Source organism: Rhipicephalus sanguineus, chromosome 1, assembly GCF_013339695.2.
Source record: "Rhipicephalus sanguineus isolate Rsan-2018 chromosome 1, BIME_Rsan_1.4, whole genome shotgun sequence".
NCBI classification, from domain to species: domain Eukaryota; kingdom Metazoa; phylum Arthropoda; class Arachnida; order Ixodida; family Ixodidae; genus Rhipicephalus; species Rhipicephalus sanguineus.
In genome coordinates, this window is record NC_051176.1 from 253,234,322 (window position 1) to 253,251,857 (window position 17,536).

The following is a 17,536-nucleotide window of genomic DNA, read 5'->3' on the forward strand; positions in this document are numbered from 1 at the left end:
ATGTTGGCCCGAAGGACGCGGGATCGATCCCGGCTGCGGCAGTCGCATTTCGATGGAGGCGAAATACTAGAGGCCCGTGTACTGCGCGATGTCAGTGCACGTTAAAGAACCCCAGGTGGTCGAAACCATCCGGAGCCCTCCACTATGGCGTCTCTCATAGCCTGCTGAGTCGCTTTGGGATGGTAAACCTCGTGAACGAACCATCAGAAAGTGCAAGGTGGCATCTCAGTCATATACAAAGAAACGGGTAGGTTTTCTAATTTCGAAAGACCGCTAAAACACACGAAGAGTGCTATTGACAGCACAGCTATTTAGCCACGGAGAGCACCTGTCTACATTAAGGGGGTTGTACTTTTGAAGATGTTTATCTTAGGGCTGCATTCTATGACGTCAACAAATTTTACGCTGCATGATCACTATGCGCGAAACAAAAAAAAAAAAAAAGCACCGCTGAACACACGTAGTGATTACGTGCATGAAGGTGCTTCTATTGATCCAGGCGTATACGCTGGCCTCACGCATTACGTGAGCTACAAAGCAAACGTCAAGAAGTAAATAAAATAAACAAAAAGGATATCCTCCAGTGTAGCGCCGTTGCACGACAGCTCCGTGGCGGCCTTGGTTCCCACCACTAAGGCGTTGGCCCGTCACGATCGATGAAAAACTAAATCGTGCTCACGGACTCATGGTTCGTAAATCAATCACTGATATTTCTGAAAGCGGTATTGACAGTGGGAACAGTGTTGCGGTGGTAGTGTTTTTAATTAACGATGTAAGATCAGCCGTGCGTTTTTACATGCGGCGCCCTGCGATGTTAATTATTTGACACTTCAGTGCTTCGCCACTGTGCGATCTCGATGTTAGTCGATTCCACCACCTCTTTGTTTTTGTTTTTTTCTTGTAGTTGTTTTATATTCGCAAACGTCATAAATTAGCATTACCTGAACGTGCGAACTAGACAGGGACAAAACGCGGGCTGCGGCGCTAAGCGTGTATTAAGTATACGCAAAAAAAAATTGAAAAAAAAAGGATGTCTGTTACTTTTCTTAGGGGAAAACCCAAAGGGACACGAGACAGACCACTTCCAGGACATTCATGTTGCCTCTAACACACTTCTGTTGATTATACGAGATTTTTACTGTAAAAGTTACTTCGTGTGGCCGATTTCTGTGATGAAGCGCGTTAGTATTTCTAGTAGATATAGGGCAGACATTTACTTGCTCAAGTTCATTTTCCCGGTGGTAGCGACGCAAGAATAATCGTTTCTGGTGTTCTAAACAGTAAAGGTATACTGCACTCATGATAGACGGAGAGAAAAGCAATTGAAAACGCGGAGGTTAAAGCAGGATAGACTACAGTTGGCTGTCCTGCACTGCGAGTACGACAGGGATGAGTGTGTGAAATTGTTCAAAAGAAAGTATACACGTCATGTTGTCTTTTTTTTTTTTCGCTGCGCAACGCGCGTGTGCTCACGCACGTGTCTCCTTAATGTAGGAATTCCTTCCAAAACGTTTGTGCTAGCAGCTGGAGCGTATCCACGCATTTACAAGTGTAAGACAAGACAGGAAAGAAATCGTGGCGGAGACCTTGAAGTTAACCGAGCTTCGACTGTATCCGCGGGTGGCAGGTGGCCGTTGAACCTGCCCACAAAAGCCTGCGCCGAGTTCGAAAACCTCGTGCTCATTTACTTTTCGTCATTTGCTCATTCACTTTTCATCATGCATGCAGGATGGCCCCAGCTTATGCTCAGCAAATTAAGAAAGTTGGTTTCGCCGCAGCACCCCCCCCGCACCTGCTGGAATTTCTTAGCCTGCTTGATCTCTCCCGATGACTCGCGTTCCAGCGCATTTGAATGTTTTTTTTTGTCTGTTTCTATTTGCTTTTGTTTGACCTATCGGACGTCCCGGAAGGTCAACATGCCTGGGTCACAGCTTATGGAGGAAGCTGAGGTGGCGCGTGTCTGTTCTGGCTGGCAGTGCCGAGTGAGCTGGACCCCTGATCCAGACGCGCTGTCCGCTTTCTCCCGGACAGCTGCGGCGTATATACTGTTGACGCGCTCGGTTTCGCGGAGCCCGTCGTTTTCGCCGTCTGACCTTTAGCCCCGGAGGTCACCCACGGCCATTGCGGTAGACTCGTGCCACACACGCAGATCCAATCACACAGTGCAGGCGCTGCGGGATAGACGCTGTTCCTGCGGAAGACGAAAACGACTTCGGATTTATCTGGTTTGTGGCTGAGACTGAAGCTTAGGGCGCTTGTTCTCGCGTACGTCGTACTTCTTTCCACTGAATGGAAACTTATGTAAGGAAGAATTGCCATTCAAGAACGGGTGGGTGGAGATTTACTCTTTCACGACCATTCCTCCACCTTGCGGGAATCTGTAGAATTGGTTGCCATATTAAATGGAAACCTAATCGTGATCTATAAGTACACGCGAAAAAAGAATAACCTAGAAATCGTGCCATATTTACACAGTACTGCCGGAACCTGCACCTCCGTGTATGGGGGGTATATTGCACCCCTTGCTTAACGTTTCACTATACATTGGAATTTTCAGTACCGAAGCTTAGAGAATATGCGCTGCACCGATGGCAGCGCATATTCCCTGCAATACCTCAAGTCGGCGGCCATTTATACGCTTTAACAGACTAACTGAAATGAAGCCTCTCAGTACTTATTGTTAATTTATAGACTTGCAGCGCATATTCGCGCGTGCGCAAAGCTGTAGTGCTCTTTTTCTCCCTTATCTTTCATTTTTACCCCTATACATATCCTTCACCGGTACAGGGTAGAAAACTGGACTCGCACCGTATTGACCCCCTCTCTTTTCTCCCTCTCTACTCACAGCAAAATTAGGCAAATTAGGCTGGAATCCAGGTATGTTGCGAGTAATTTAGAAGTTTATGTATGAACTATATGAACAAACAGCTGTTTGTCTGCTCGATAAATGGCTTAGTGTAACGAAGGTGCCGCTTCCCCAAGTCACCTAACAAGGGGGGGGGGAGGCGCTGCGATGAACCTTCGCCCCACCTGATGACCCCCCACTACCCCCCCCCCCCCCCTGCGCATGCCTATGACTGGGAGGAACCATTACCGACAACGCTTTATACAATACTGCAGTTTGGCATATTCACTGTATCATTTCCCGTTACGCGAAGCTTGCGTGTGCGCTACTTTTATTCGGTAGAAGTCCGTGATTGTAGTTGGACTAAATAGCCAACGCTCATGGTACAATATGCGCAAATATTAGATATCTACTATGGCTACTCCATGCAGTCCTTTCATACAGCACCTTTCTTTCACACGCCCATGGAAAGAGTTTTTGCCACGCAATTCGCCAAAAATCTGCTGCCAAAGCCTCTTCCTTTAGCAAACTATATCACTCAAGAAATTGAAACTTTGTAACTACATTGCAAGTCGCTCAGCTGCGTGATACGCTGTTGGGAAAACAGAGAACGCTTCCGAGCGTTGCCAAATCTCGCGGAACCGTGTGTCGTTCATGCCGCATTGTCCACTGATCAGGGAGAGGCCAAAGGGGCTCGCCTGCTAATAGAGGCCCTTTAGACACCCGTCAGACGGCGGTGACTGCATATGCCGCCCCTCTCGGCGCCTCATCAATCTAAGTGATGACTCAGCCCATCCAGGGCTTAGACCGCAATGTCTTCATTGGCCGGAGATCGCACCCAGGGCCTGTCAGGGGCAAGGCTCCGGATGTTGCCTTTCGAACGAGCCGGAAGCTTCTCGTTCCTGCATCCGGCGCAGCGATGAGTTGGCCACGGCCTGTTTGCTGAATGGTCGATAAGCTGCCCGTGATGGCGACTCATATAACATTTAGGGTTGTAGACAGCGTGCTTTCTCTTGTGCGATACATTTTATTACGTAGAATTATTACTCGTCTGTACAGAATAGTCTTTCTTTGTTGTTTTTTTCTTGGAGTCTCCGCGGCGATCTGGTGGTTATAGCATTCTGCTGCTGAGCACGAGTCCACACTACAGCGCATCTCATAGGCCCTGCCTTGCTTTGGGACGTTAATGTCCCGTGAATCAATTAGTTCGGCCTAAGCATGTGGCGTGCTCCCGCACGCCCGCGGCTGCAGCTCGCACAAGTTGCGACAGCCGAGCGCGAGCTGCGAAAAAGGCATTTTATTCAAATGCGCCATGACATTTCCGCATCCACGTATTAGGAATATGTGTGCTCCCCGCTGCCCACGGCAAGGCGACGGTTACTCTACTGTTAATGGAGCTCATCGCCGTTCACATGTGGTTCGGAACGTCAATCGACCGTAAATTTTGGCACATTGTCTTCTCTCATAATTTTTAACAGCGAAGGTGTTTAAGCTCGAGGTTGGGCCGCTTAGCGTTTAGCGAAACTATCATCATCACGAACGGCCTCTACCTTATATGGCATCTCGCGTCGCCCACAACCTAGCACAGGTGTGCCTGGCGCGGGCAGCGCGATAACTTGGCCGGCGCGCGCTCTCTTCGTCCTCTTGGTCTTCTGCTTCGCTCCCCGAACACGGGCGCCCGGGTGCGCGCTGTCCCGCTGCGCCGATTTGTCCGGCGTGGGATGCCATAACTCAGATGGGCGAGAGAGCGAGTACTGAGAGAGAGAGAGAGAAAGAGATAGAAGGAAAAGAGAAATAGAGCGAAAGAAAGGGAAGGAAGAGGAAAAAACATAGAAAGACAAAGAGAGAAATAGAGAGAGAAACATACACAAGAAAAGAGGAGGACAGAAAGAGAGAGAGAGAAATAGATAGAGATAGAAAGAAAGAAATAGAAAGAAACAGAGACAAAAAAAGACATACAGGAAACGGAGAGAAAAAGAGAATGAGAGGAGGAAAGAAAGAGAAAAATAAAGGGAAACGAGGAAGGTCGGTCAGCTCCGCTATTCCTTCAGGCTTGGCACCGCTAGTGCGGAGCTGCCTTAATTTTTTTTTTCGTTTTATGCGTTTAATGAAGATTGTCGATTAAGCACTTAAATAATAGTTTTAATTAAGATAGCCACTCTAATTTATGTCATGACTTTTAGTCCAAATTTCGATTTTTATAATCAGATTTATATCCGCCCAGTTCTTGGCCAATTGCCCTGAGTTGGTAGACGCCTATACTCCTTCTAACATGGTCATCAACTCGATAAGGTACCGCTAGAATTACCGCTTCAGTGAAATGCACATGTACACACATTCCAGTTACGCCCTAGTTATCTCTGTAACCGCGGTGTAGAGCTTTTGTTACCATTCCCTCGTTACCTTGCGCTATATTCATGCTCGCATCAAACCCGCCGAGATGAAAGCTCAGTGACCTGGCGCTGCTGAACACCGGCCGCATTTCAGGCGGAATGCAAAAACGATCGTGTACCGTCTATTGCGTATGCGCTAAAAAACCTCATGATGCAAAATAAAAATAAATGAATGAACCCTCATTACCCCAGATCGGCGTGCTTGATATTCAGATCATAATTTTGGCCACGTCAAACGCCAAAAGGAAATTTGACGTTGGCATCACTGCATGTGTTACTGCCTGCGAGGTCCGTGAGGTCATATTTGACGTCCAAAGCAAAACAAGGTCATTTAGTCGACAGCTTGGTTTAAGAAGTGTATCCAACTCGTGATAAAGGGCGCAACCACCGCACTTCCTCTGTACTTAGTATGCACAACTGGCAGCTGGCACATTGCTTTCTGGAACATTCTTTAGTGGTTTGGCAGGCATGGAATTCTTTTTTTTTTCTTGGCAGTTACTCCGATTGGAGAAATTGTGTAACTTATGGCTTGAAGAAAAAAAAGTGACATGAATAAACATATGATGAGTGTTGCCATCCGAAGCTGCATCCCAGGCTCCCCTGAATGCCAACGTGTGTCTGCCTTGACGGCGCGCAACGAGGCCCGGAAGACGTTATATGACATTGCCAAACACCATACGAAGGTGAAGTGCGATAGGAACACGCATCAGGGTGAAGACATCCCGCGTCTCAGGTGTGCCACGATAACCCGTGTGTTTGTCCTCTTCTCAGAGCAAACGGGTAGCACGACGACGCCTCGGTGAACCATGGAGCGGCGGAGAGAATTAGCCTGCCAAAAAAAAAATGCCATCCGTGTATGCACAAGCCCCCTAGCTGTATGTAATCATCTCCGCACGAAGCTCCGTTTTGGGAGCTCGCTAAGGCGAGTAGGAAGAATGTCTTCCTCGCCGGCGCCGGCGGCTCTTTCAAAGAAAGTGTTTGCTCGACACGCGAGGCATCTGCCTCTAGCAAGCGATGACGCATTCGCATGCGATCGTTTTGTTCTCTTTCGTCGACGACCAGCTGTGACTGGTTGCGTACGACAGAGGTGAGCCCTAGCTGGCAGCGCCTGCGTGGGGGTACAAGCGTAGACTTTTCCTCGTGCAAGCCATCAAGGACAGGAGCGCTGTTCTGGCAAAGGAAAGTCAAAAGGGCAAGGTCGGCGACGAGGAGCCGCCTCTCTGGGCCCGTTCGACGCGTCGGTCCAGCTGTAAATCGCTGTGACAGAGCCGCTTTGCCGATACTTAGCGACGCAATAAAGCGTGCGGGCCCTCGAAGGGCAATCGCGGGCTCATTGAAGCTAATGCTCTTCCGCCACTGCCGGGGGTTTTCAGTTCACACCGGCCGCTGCGCGCGGGCCGGCTCGTCGTTCCCCGGCAACACGAACACTCAGTGATTCCCGTCTATGAGCTGTGGAGGGAGAATGACAGTCCTGTCTGGACGATTCCGGACGGCAGCCACTTTTTTGTCTGGCCCTTCCAGCTTCTCGTTCTATGGGCAGAGGATGTCGAAGCGGAGGGAAAACGCTCGCTTTCGTGCGAATTCTCTCTGTCTCTCTGCATCCCTCACTTTTTTACTCTTGTATTTCCTGATTCGTGATGCAACCAGTACAATTTTACCTCGACGCTGTCAGCTTGCTTCTTCATTATTGTTGCTAAATAAAACAGGGGTTTACTCCCCCCTCCCCCCTCCATTTTTTTTTCCAGAGGCAAGCGGCTGTTAGAAGTTGTTCAGGTACATAGTTGCCGCGACGACTCTGTAGATTTGAAGAGTTGGTTACAAGCGAGCAAAGCAGCGAAAATTTCCTGAACGTTAGATTCGCATTAACGCACATTGAGAGAAGACGCACAATTGTTTCGCTTGAGGAAGTACTCACTGCACCATTTAATGAAAATGAACCTTCTATATGCACTCAAAACCGGCGACTTTCTTTTGTGTCTTTACTGAAACAACGATCAATTTTCTTGAGCGTGATTCTTTACGAGTATCAATCGCAGATAACATCTAATTGGATTCAGATTCGCATGTTCTCAAAAATCAAAAGTTAAAAAATTCTATGGCTATTTCTTACTCGGTCTGATGCCCAGCTGTTCAAGCACACGCGTTAGAGCTTTCTTTCCCTTGCAGAGGAAGGAGCAGCTAAAAAGTAGACCTGCACGTTTCTGATTTACTTTTCAGTATTCAAGTTATGAAGCTTACCATCCTAGAGCTGCCACTATAGGCTAAGATGGAAGCTGTGTAGTGGAAGGTTTCCGGTTCATTCTGACTACTTAATTATTTCTCTGGGAGGGTGCCATAGAACTCTGAGAGAGTCCTTTAATGCGTTTTGAAAGACTCTGGCATTAAGAGCATAACCCCCCCCCCCTTCCCCTCCGCTTCCCCTCCGCCATTTCGGCCCTGTCGTACTGCCGTCGCCGGTAATCTAACACGCCACCGCGGGCTAGAGTATTCCACAGTGGACGAATTGATTCCGTAATAGTGTACGACGAATGCGTGGCATTATTGCGGTAAGTCGCGGTAATGGCTACTTATGTCTCATTCGAGAAGTGTTGTGTGCAAGCCTATACAGCTCTGTCACAACCTAAGGATCCAGTAGAGCTCACAAGCTCAGGCTGACCTCTCTACCTTCTCCTAATAAATTCTATCTCTCTAAGGAATCAGTACAAGCTGCACCCACAAAGTCCCGGTACACCAGCCCTTCATCTCTGCAAGTGAGGCGTACCAGCTGGAGCCTGCTCGTAGCTCAAGTGTTTTTATTTTAGTCTGCCAATATGAACGCTAGCTTACTAAGGCGAAAGCCTAGATGCCTCATCAAATGCCAAAGTTGACCGGCCTGCCCCGTCGACGGCGTCAACACGAGTGATGCAAAAAATCATCACGTGATGACGTCACCACATGACGTCACAGATCGCCAAAATTTATGACGTCATCATGACGTCAATGCGACGTCACTTGGTGACTCCATCACATGACCTCCTTGCTTGGTGAGGGCCGATCACTGAGGCAGTGCAAAACCAGCCGAGGTGCCGCCGATCCTCGAGGCAGTGCGAAACCACGTTAGGTGGAGACAGCTTTCAGAGGGTGGCGGGGCAGGATCAACACATCGACTGAGAAGAAAAAGAAGATGACTTTCGCCTTCGAGTCGTCTTAGGTGAATGCACAAGGGCCCTGAGTTTTTAAATAGAATTTCGTTGGTTTTTCGGTGAACGCCGATATCAGGATCTCGTATGAAATTTTCCTGGACATTAAAGTTTGAACCTTAAATCAGTGACACAGTGACATATCCATTCGGTGTAGCTAACTGTCTTTAAACCCGCAAAAGAGTTTGACGTCGCGGAAATGAGCAAACATAATCGGCTGGCGAATTTATAAGCAAATTCATTTTCATTTGGACAACGTCGCCCGTCTGTACTATAGGTTGTCGCTGACTGAAAGAGAGAGAGAGAGAGAGACAGAAAAAAAATAAGATAGGATAGACAAAGAGGTAGACCGGTAGAAAGGCTTCCGCTCTGCTATGAACAATTGCTATCATGAGGCTTTCACGGTGATCGGTTGCGTCCGCATACTTGAAAGAGACTTCTTTACCCCACTTCCTACTATTTTTCTGAAATCATCCACGTCAACGTGTCTTCCATTACTTGAACAAGTTTCAGTCATGTGGAATCGTTCAAGTGAGTCGAGATATTACTCGAGCTTGTGCAGAGAACAAAAATTCTTACTGTGTGTACACCTCTCGCACTGACCTTTCAAGTTTGAATATTTATTCCGCACTTCCGCTATGGAACGCATTCGTGGAACTATTACGTGCATGAATCTACTGTAGATCGAGTCCTGCAGAATGCTACAAGGAAACGCTGAGGCCTACGCTTTCCTGCCTCTCCACAGAATACAATGTCTATGCAACAATACTGCCCCTCTTGATATCTGTAATAGCCTGCCGTCTTTATGTTCCAAGCTTTATGCTTCTTAAGCATTCTTTGTATAGCTGTATTCCTTCCCTGCCCTCTAATAGTTTTCCTGTGATTTCGTGTGGGCCACTTCATCGAATATGGATTGACTTCTAGTTGGTTCCAACGAGACTCGTGTTATTCATTGTGCTACCCATATCCCGTATTCTGCTATGTATTCTCTCTCTGTTTTTGGTTAATGCTGAATTTTTGCTCTATATTTATCTGCTCATCCCGTTCCTTTATTGCCATTCTATTTTTAATCTCATACTTTTTGGTCGTAGTTGCCTTATCTTCCGCTCTCTGTCTCTCTCTCTGCGCTCCGGTATTCAGACCACCGGTTGTTTCTCAGCTTAAAATTGAGATTTGTTGGTTTTTTTAAATAATGTAAGCGTTTCGACTTGCATTTTTGTTTCCATTTTTTGCTGTACGTACAACTTCTCATTGAACCAGAGCGCTTAGCTTCAGCAAAGATGCCTCACTCCGCAACATCGAAGATTGGGGTTTACTGCCCTGCCACGTACTATATACTCCACAAGCTATCGTCCTGCCAACGACGAAGTACTTCTGTTGAGAACGGTCAAATGTACTATGTCCTATTGTTATACTTTGAATTAGTTGAAGGTAGACCCAAGGTCTTTGTTCAGCCGCTGAATCTGATCGAGGCGGATTACGCAAGGGCTCATTTGAGCTCGAGGGCGTGGATTCGATTCCCGGCGACGGCGGCCGCATTTCGATCGGGGCGAAATGTAAAGAACATCCGTGTACTTAGATTTATGTGCACGCTAAAGAGCCCCAGATGGTCAAAACATCCGGAGCCCCCCACTACGGCCTCTCTCATAATTATATCGGGGTTTACGAACATAAAACCCCAACTATTATTATTATTATTATTATTATTATTATTATTATTATTATTATTATTATTATTATTATTATTATTAAGTGCTAATTTGGAGGCATTCGTGGCGGCTGCGCGACGCCCGCCACGTTCTCTTCAACTTATATGCTTGTCTGAAAAAAAAAAAGAAAAAGGGACGCGCTGATTAATGACACAATGAGGATACTGGTTTTCGCTGGCACGCTGACCTGACCGTTTCTCGGTGAATGTGTTCGCCACTGGTGGTACGAGCTCTGGCATTGACGCACTCACGGCAAAAGCGGCTCGTCGGTAGTGCGTCAGCGGGAGGCTTATTTTTCCTTGGGCTGTGTTTTGACGGGACGGGCTCGTTTTCCTACGCTCGGTGAAGCTGAAGCTAGAAGGATGGGCTCCGTGGCTCGGCGTCACGCTATGCGTTTCTGAGCCGGCCAGAAAAGCGTGGCGAGAGGGAGCAAAGGGGTTTCGCGTTATGGCCGCTGTTGCTGCAGTGCAGCTGCCACTTCCGTTTGCGGACCAAGGTCAAACGATGCTTTCCTGCTCGTCTCTGGCAACGGCCGGGCCTCGCTAGCTCGCCGACACTACTTGAATCTGCCTCTCTATGCATGTCTTCCGCTGCGCGTATTGTTTTCAGCTGTCTGCTTCCACAGAGCCGAGAAGTATCAATAATTAATGAAATAATTCGATGCACTACGCCGCGGAGGACGCCGCGTGGTGAACACCATTTGTTCAGGCAACCGTTACTGTTCCTTTCTTTCTTTTTCTCTTTTTCTTTTTTTTTACGCATGGCAATATGGCATGTCTGGGCACTTTCGCATTTAGCATGGAGCTGTCGTAGTGCTACATCCGCTAAATAGTCACGAGATCTCGGACTTTGTGCTCAGCAGCGAGAAAAGATCCACGCTGTAAACTTAGTTCTCCTGTGTGTATTGTATACATGGTGCTTTCGCTTACGCCGAACGGACAGCTGCGACAACAGTGCCGCAATCCTTGCAGCCAAAGCGAGGGCAAACGCACAGAACCCGCAAGCCGCGCCCCGAACTTGTCCGGGAAGCTGACTCGGCACGTGCAATCAGACAAAGCACACCGGCGGCCCTTTTTACAGCGACGCCGGTCGCCCTGAAAAGCCAGGTCGCGAAAGAGTTTTTGACACCTCTGGCGGCGTTTCTATCAGGGCGGATCATCTCCCGCTAACACCGTTCCGCATTTTACCGATCCATGCCGCAAGCGCGCGGTACGCCGTCGCTCCGGGTGTTCCCGGAACCAAGGGTCGGGTCTTTACGAGCCACGAACCTGCCCACCTGCGCGCCGCGGAGGGTTTGGCGTTTTAGCTTTTCTTTCAGCGCCCACTGAATGTCCTCGTCTGACTTTACGGCCTCCTGTCTGCCTTCCAGGAACTCAATCGGCACTCCGAAAGGAAAACGGGGAAGGGGTCCGCGGGGACGGGCCCTGACAGCAATCAGCCCGAGTGTGTTCGCGAAGCCCGGGTGCGGGGCGCGGGCGACACTCTCCGCGAAATGCGCCGAGTACGCAGCGAGTGGCTCAGAGCAGGTGTGACATGTCACACTATATGATACCGCGGCGGCATCGGCCGCGAACTCTCTCCGGCCGCTTGATCTTGACTGACTGAAGAAGCCTGTGCCGCGAGCAGTGGAGGTTCGGGCACCGCGCCGTCACATTCGACATCAGCCAATGGCAAGCCAGTTCCATTATGGATATGACCAGAATCAAGATTGGCTGAACTTTGTTTTGCTCTTTACGAGCAATTCTAGCTTGAAACCTGAAAAGATGAATGAACGAATGATTAAGAGGCCTGCTCCTTCTGCGTATACTGCGATGACTGAACTTTTTATTATGATTAGTTTCTTTTTCCACATTACGTATATGGCGTTGTTCTACTGCAGAATAACTTAGCGTACAACGTTGGAAGGCAAGACAATGTTCCGAAAGGACAGGAAACGGCGCAGCCATTCGCTTCATGCTACTGGCTGTACACAAACAGTATACATTGTAACTTCATGCGAGCGAGAGAAATATATAAACTGTTCTTGTTAACGTATAGTTTAGATAACATAGTAGAGAATAAAAAGGGCGAAGGTTATAAAGGGACAGAGAGCGTTCTGAGTAAACTCAAGGTGTAAACCATGGCTTACATGCATGGTTTATTTCATATAGGCACAATATGGCACTTCAGTGCCATATTATGCCTAAGTGTAGGCGAGATTATTCAGGAGAAAAAAGAAAAAAAAAACTCGGAAGTTGTCAGGTCGTATTAATTGCTAAACCACACTTGTTTGTTGGATCTCACAATTAAGGTTGAAGTACATACCACATTAATTTCAAAGCAACATAGAATTCTTCACCTGGTTCGCAGTGGAGCTAACTGCGCAACATGGATTACAGTTTGCGCCTATCCGATAAGTATAACGTTCCTTGCTCACGCAGTCAGTATACGACAATTACAATGCTGTAGATGTACGCAATGTTCACCTTTTTCAGTCAGTAAGCATTTCTCGCGTGGCAGGGGCGCCATTCTTTCAGTTAGTTAGTCGCAGCTCACGCGCCCTCTTAAAACGTAAATGGGAATCTAGCCAAGCCTTATAACCGAGAAAATCTGCTAGCATTTGGAAAATGTAAAATCCTAGCTTGTGTAAAGTGTCCTTACCGCAACCTTATAGGCGTGTTACCAAGTGATCGTTTCTGAAACTGTCCCTGATATGTACGAAATTGTTGGCGATCTTCTAGTGGCCAGATGACGTCAAAGCAGAGTAGCGTTGTTCTATACTGCTGAGAGAGCGCCGAGGTGCCTAACCGGGTCACTCGCGGCGAAACTAGCCCGTGCGAATCTGAGCGTTCTTCACCTCCTTTTTTTTTTCTCCTCTCGTTTTCGTTAGATCTCGCCGCGATATCCGTCGACTGTGCCCACTTACGCAATGTCACAAGTGCTCCCGCACGGTTTCATTGATGCCGGCCGGGATACGGAACTTGCAAGCACCCTGTGTAGCGCGTTGAAGGAGAACTATAGAACTTGCGAGCGTATACGGCCACGTGTGTATACATACGCGTGCGATTAAAAAGCGCCCGCTATACGAGCACTTGGTTTCGCCTACCTCGTTTGTATAACACTAAAACGCAGAAAATAAGCTCGGGCCTACGAACAATGCTTGTTATCAAGCGACTTGCGGGCACGGGAGATCTATGCTGTTAAGGGAGCATTGTCCTCGAAAAGGCGGCGCCTTTGTTTTCGCTTTTTTTTTTCCTCTACTAGATCAGATGCGTACATTTTCTTTCTCGTCGGCCTGGGGAACTTTGTAAACATTTATGGGTGCTCAGCTCCCTGGCAAGTTTGCACTTAGGGCAGGCCTTTATGTAGGTCAGCTAAATTCCTTGCTGTGGCGCCCATTGTGTGAAAATGTGCGCGCACCCAGTAACGTATAGGACCTTTGCCACGTACAAGTGTCGTTACGGTTATGCCTTCCTACATTTTGCAGTAATTATAAGTTTACTTCACGAAAACTGGACCTCTCCGTGCAACTCGACTTCGCGCGCGGGTGTTTGCTGTTTGTAGATTTATTTGACTTTTGGAAGCTCTATATGGGTCACCGAAGGGACTGACTATCCCCAGCGGCAGATGCCTTCGTGGAAAGCATGCAAACACAAGCAAGCACGAGGCGTAACAGCCACGTCATGCAGTTTGTCGAGAGCCCTCATGCTTAGTTCACCGCATGTGCGCCTGTGATTATGTGCGTGTTTTTGTCGTATGTGTGTGTAATAGCGTCAGCGTGTGAGAACACGCTTGTAGTGCCGCGAGAGAAATTTTCGCCCGTTTCCTTATCCCGCATTCTTTCAACACTCGAGTTCGTAACCATGAATGCCCCATTCCTTTTTAAATCCATTTCTTTTTTTCGCACTTTGATGTATGATTAACAGCTTTATAAAAAAAGGAACCTTTGTGACTGTATCTGCCCGCCCAGGTTGTTGTTGTTTCTTTTCCCGCGGTTTTTCGTTTTAACTGCGAAGCTGTTGAAGCTCGCCGTAATTTATCTGTCGGAAACAGAAATTATCATCATCATGAACCGGCACGCGCTCTCTGCATCCTCTTTTTTCATCTCCCTCCTCTTCGGCTGCGCTCCCAGAACACGTGCTCCGATTTCTCTCCTGCGTGGTCTGTAATAACCTTGATGGGTGAGAGAGCGAGTACAGAGAGAGAGAGAGAAATATGTAAAGAAAGAAAGAAAGAAAGACAAAGAGAGAGAGGTTCTTGGTGAAAAGAGAATTCTTCACGAGGCGGGATTCGAACCCACGTACCCTCGATCCGAAGGCGAGCATCCTAACCGCTCGGCTACGCGGCGGCCGCATTTCCGATGGAGGCGAAAATGCTTGAGGCCCGTGTGCTTAGATTTAGGTGCACGTTTAAGGACCCCAGGTGGTCGAAATTTCCGGAGCCCTCCACTACGGCGTCACTCATAATCATATCGGGGTTTTGGGACGTTAAACTCCTGCAATTATAAACCACTCGGCTATCCAGGCACGCTAGCAGAGCATGACATAGCCTTGTTGGTGTAGTGTAGCAAGGGGGTGGGAAAGAGAAGTGAGCGTGAGGAGGAGAGATGTGATGATGCGGAGGAGGGAAAGGAGGAGGGCAGAGAGTGAAGCATAGCATAGAAAGAATGAGAAAAAGAAATAGCGAGAAAAAATGCAGAAAGAGAGAAAGGGAGAATGAAAGAAAGAAAGAAAGGGATGACAGAGAGAGAGAAATAAATAAATAGGAATAAACAAAGAAAAAAGACATAGAAAAAACAGATAGAAGAATGAAGAAGAAAGCACTAGATGAAGAAAGCAAGAGAAAATTTGCAAAATTTAGCAAACCAGTAAAATCCAGGACTAGGTGCCCATCGGCTCCGAGGTCTCTTTAGCATTGCGCCTTCAGTGCAAGCTACGCTAATTTTTTACTTGTGCTTCTTTTTACTTCTATGTGTTCATTTTTTTTCTCCTTACGTAGTAGCTATTTATCCTCACTAGGTGCCCTTTCTTTCCATACATCTTTATTATTACTTTTTATTATTACGTCCAGTTGCAGTTTCTGTAGCCGTGAGTTTAACGTTTTCGTTTCGTTTTCTCATGCAGGAAACATCGCGCCGCATGTGTAGTACTGAAGAAGACGCCGACTCTTCGGACGACGAAACCGAGGACATCGCGAGCGAGTGCACGACCTCCGAAGAATCCGGCGACCGCGTCGATGCGCCGGTTGCAACAGTTGAACCGCGTGCGGAAGTCCACCCATCGGTCTCGGCGGCGGCCGGCGACACCAAAGCGTTGAGCAGAACTCCGAGCTGCCGCTGCCCTCGATCGGAGGCACCCTTCTCGGCCCGGCGGCTCGTTCAGTCCGACGACGAGGTCCCGTGTATCTGCTGCAGCACCGAGGACACCGACTCGCTGGGCGAGCTTCAAGTCTACCAAACTGCTTCGTACGCCACCGGCTCCGTTTCCGTTGAGAGCAGGCTCAAGTCTTCGGTGACGACCAGCATGTCCTCGGGCCCCGTCACGAGGACTGTCCACGTGACAACGACGGTTTCTAGCGTGTCGCCCATTGAGACGTTGCGCGGCAGTTTCGCGAAAAGATGCGTGAATTCGCTGACGACCGTGTGCGTTCCCCTACTCGTCGACCGCTTCAGCTGGCAGTCGGGCCGTGTCCACCACGGCATCGTTCGCCAGCCCAGCTTTCGAAGGCGAAGCGGATCGTCCGTGGCCAAGGGCCACTTGGCGTCGCATTGCCTCGCACGAAGCAGCAGTGCGGCACAGCCGCAATTGGGTTTCGCGTCTGACGACGTTAAGGAAGGTCCCAGCGCCTGCTCGAATAAATTGATTCCTGTTTGTGAAGGGACGACTGTCTCTGTGAAGGAACTGGCTGCTTCCCTGAAAGACCTCGAAGAAGACACCGACGAGCCGATACGTTTCTTTTTCACCGCACCGTCGCCTACGCTGGAGCAACCCTTGACGGTTGGAGCCGCCCACGCATTGGTGAAAGGGGAACATTGCGTTGCCCAGGCTCGACCTCTATCTGTGAACTCGAACGAAGGTGGTTGGAGGTGCTGCAACAACGGCGAAGGCCCTGGAGGGGCGCCTAATGAAAATGACAGTCCCGTGCCGAAAGCACCTGAGCGCCCGACAGACCTACCATCCAAAAAGGTGAGTGTTTACGCATAGCTCATCCTTTCATTCGTTTTTCACGATCCGTAAACCTTGTGCGCGCGTGATACGTGTGTCATATCGCAGTAGCACTGATGCGGTTTACTTCATTAAATTGTCAATGTTTATGTATCGGATCACCTACTGCCCGAAAAGATTCGTAAATTGGTATTTATGTTGTATACGGCAACATGGCGCAGAAAAAACGGAAGTTAACTGTGGGTAAGCTAAGGAATTACGCTGATGAAAACGTCAGCTTTCTAGAAAATTGACGCTAATTTGACGCAGGCTGTCGTGTTGTCACAAAACCACGAAAGGCAACAAAGCACGATGGCGCTTGTTCAGTTCCCGACCATATCATCCGCCGTACATTGAGGGTGTTGAAATGGCGTCGACGTGGGTGCACCTGGGTTTAGGCGCACCTTAAATAACCCCGGATGGTCAGAATTAGTCCGGAGTACACCACTCTACGGCGTACCACCTAATCATATCGTGGTTCTGGCTCGTTAAACCTCTCAATTTAACTTATTAAAATTAACCGTAATTTTCTTTTTCTATTCCTGTGATGTGACTCGAAAGGCGTGCAGGACGTAACGCAAATATGTCAACTAATTACACGATGTTGCATCTTAATTCTTTGTTTATGCAAACAAAAGCGATTTCCACCATACCAATCATGGTCACTTCGTCCACATGCACGGAGGTCCTACCTCTGGCATCTATAACCGGCACATTTAAACAAGACATTCGGCTTTCATGTTCGCAACATACCATTCAGTAGTAAGAACGGACTTGCAAAGCGATTGTGCCATTCAGCCGCCTTTGGGTCCCAGCAGTACTAGGCGAAAGCGTGCAGCTGCTGCTGACTGCCGGACTGCGAGCCCGTCCCGAGAGCAGGCTCGGTATATCCACATCACGCCTGCGCCACTGCCTTTCTGCGTGCCCGCGTCTGTATCAATAATACGGGGCACGTTTTCCGAAACAACGAGAGTGGCGTGCAGAAAAGCGCTTAGGGTGTACATGGGCGTGTGCGCGGCTCTCGAAATCAAAAGTGAAAGTCGCTCAGAGATATTGAGACCTTTCTAGCGCCTTCGAGACAAGCTTCTGAATGCTGTTTCCTTTTTGACGGCGGCACCGTTTCTGTCGACAAGTGTAAATGCGGGAGATGAGCGCAAACTGTGCACCATAGATCTGGATTTTATTCGAAACATGCTTCGAAGACCCGTTGGCGGGACAAGAGGGGTAG

General features: G+C 48.5%; 1 protein-coding gene across 2 annotated transcripts in view; it reads left to right on the top strand.

Moving 5' to 3' along the window:
- The window catches only part of LOC119377905 (puratrophin-1), a 449,908-nt gene that overhangs the window by 89,876 nt on the left and 342,496 nt on the right, over positions 1-17,536 (top strand). For both annotated transcript variants that reach the window (XM_049411366.1, XM_037647199.2), the window contains exon 2: positions 15,229-16,290. In XM_049411366.1, coding sequence (XP_049267323.1) covers positions 15,229-16,290 — 1,062 coding nt within the window. The remainder of the gene's footprint in view (positions 1-15,228; positions 16,291-17,536) is intronic.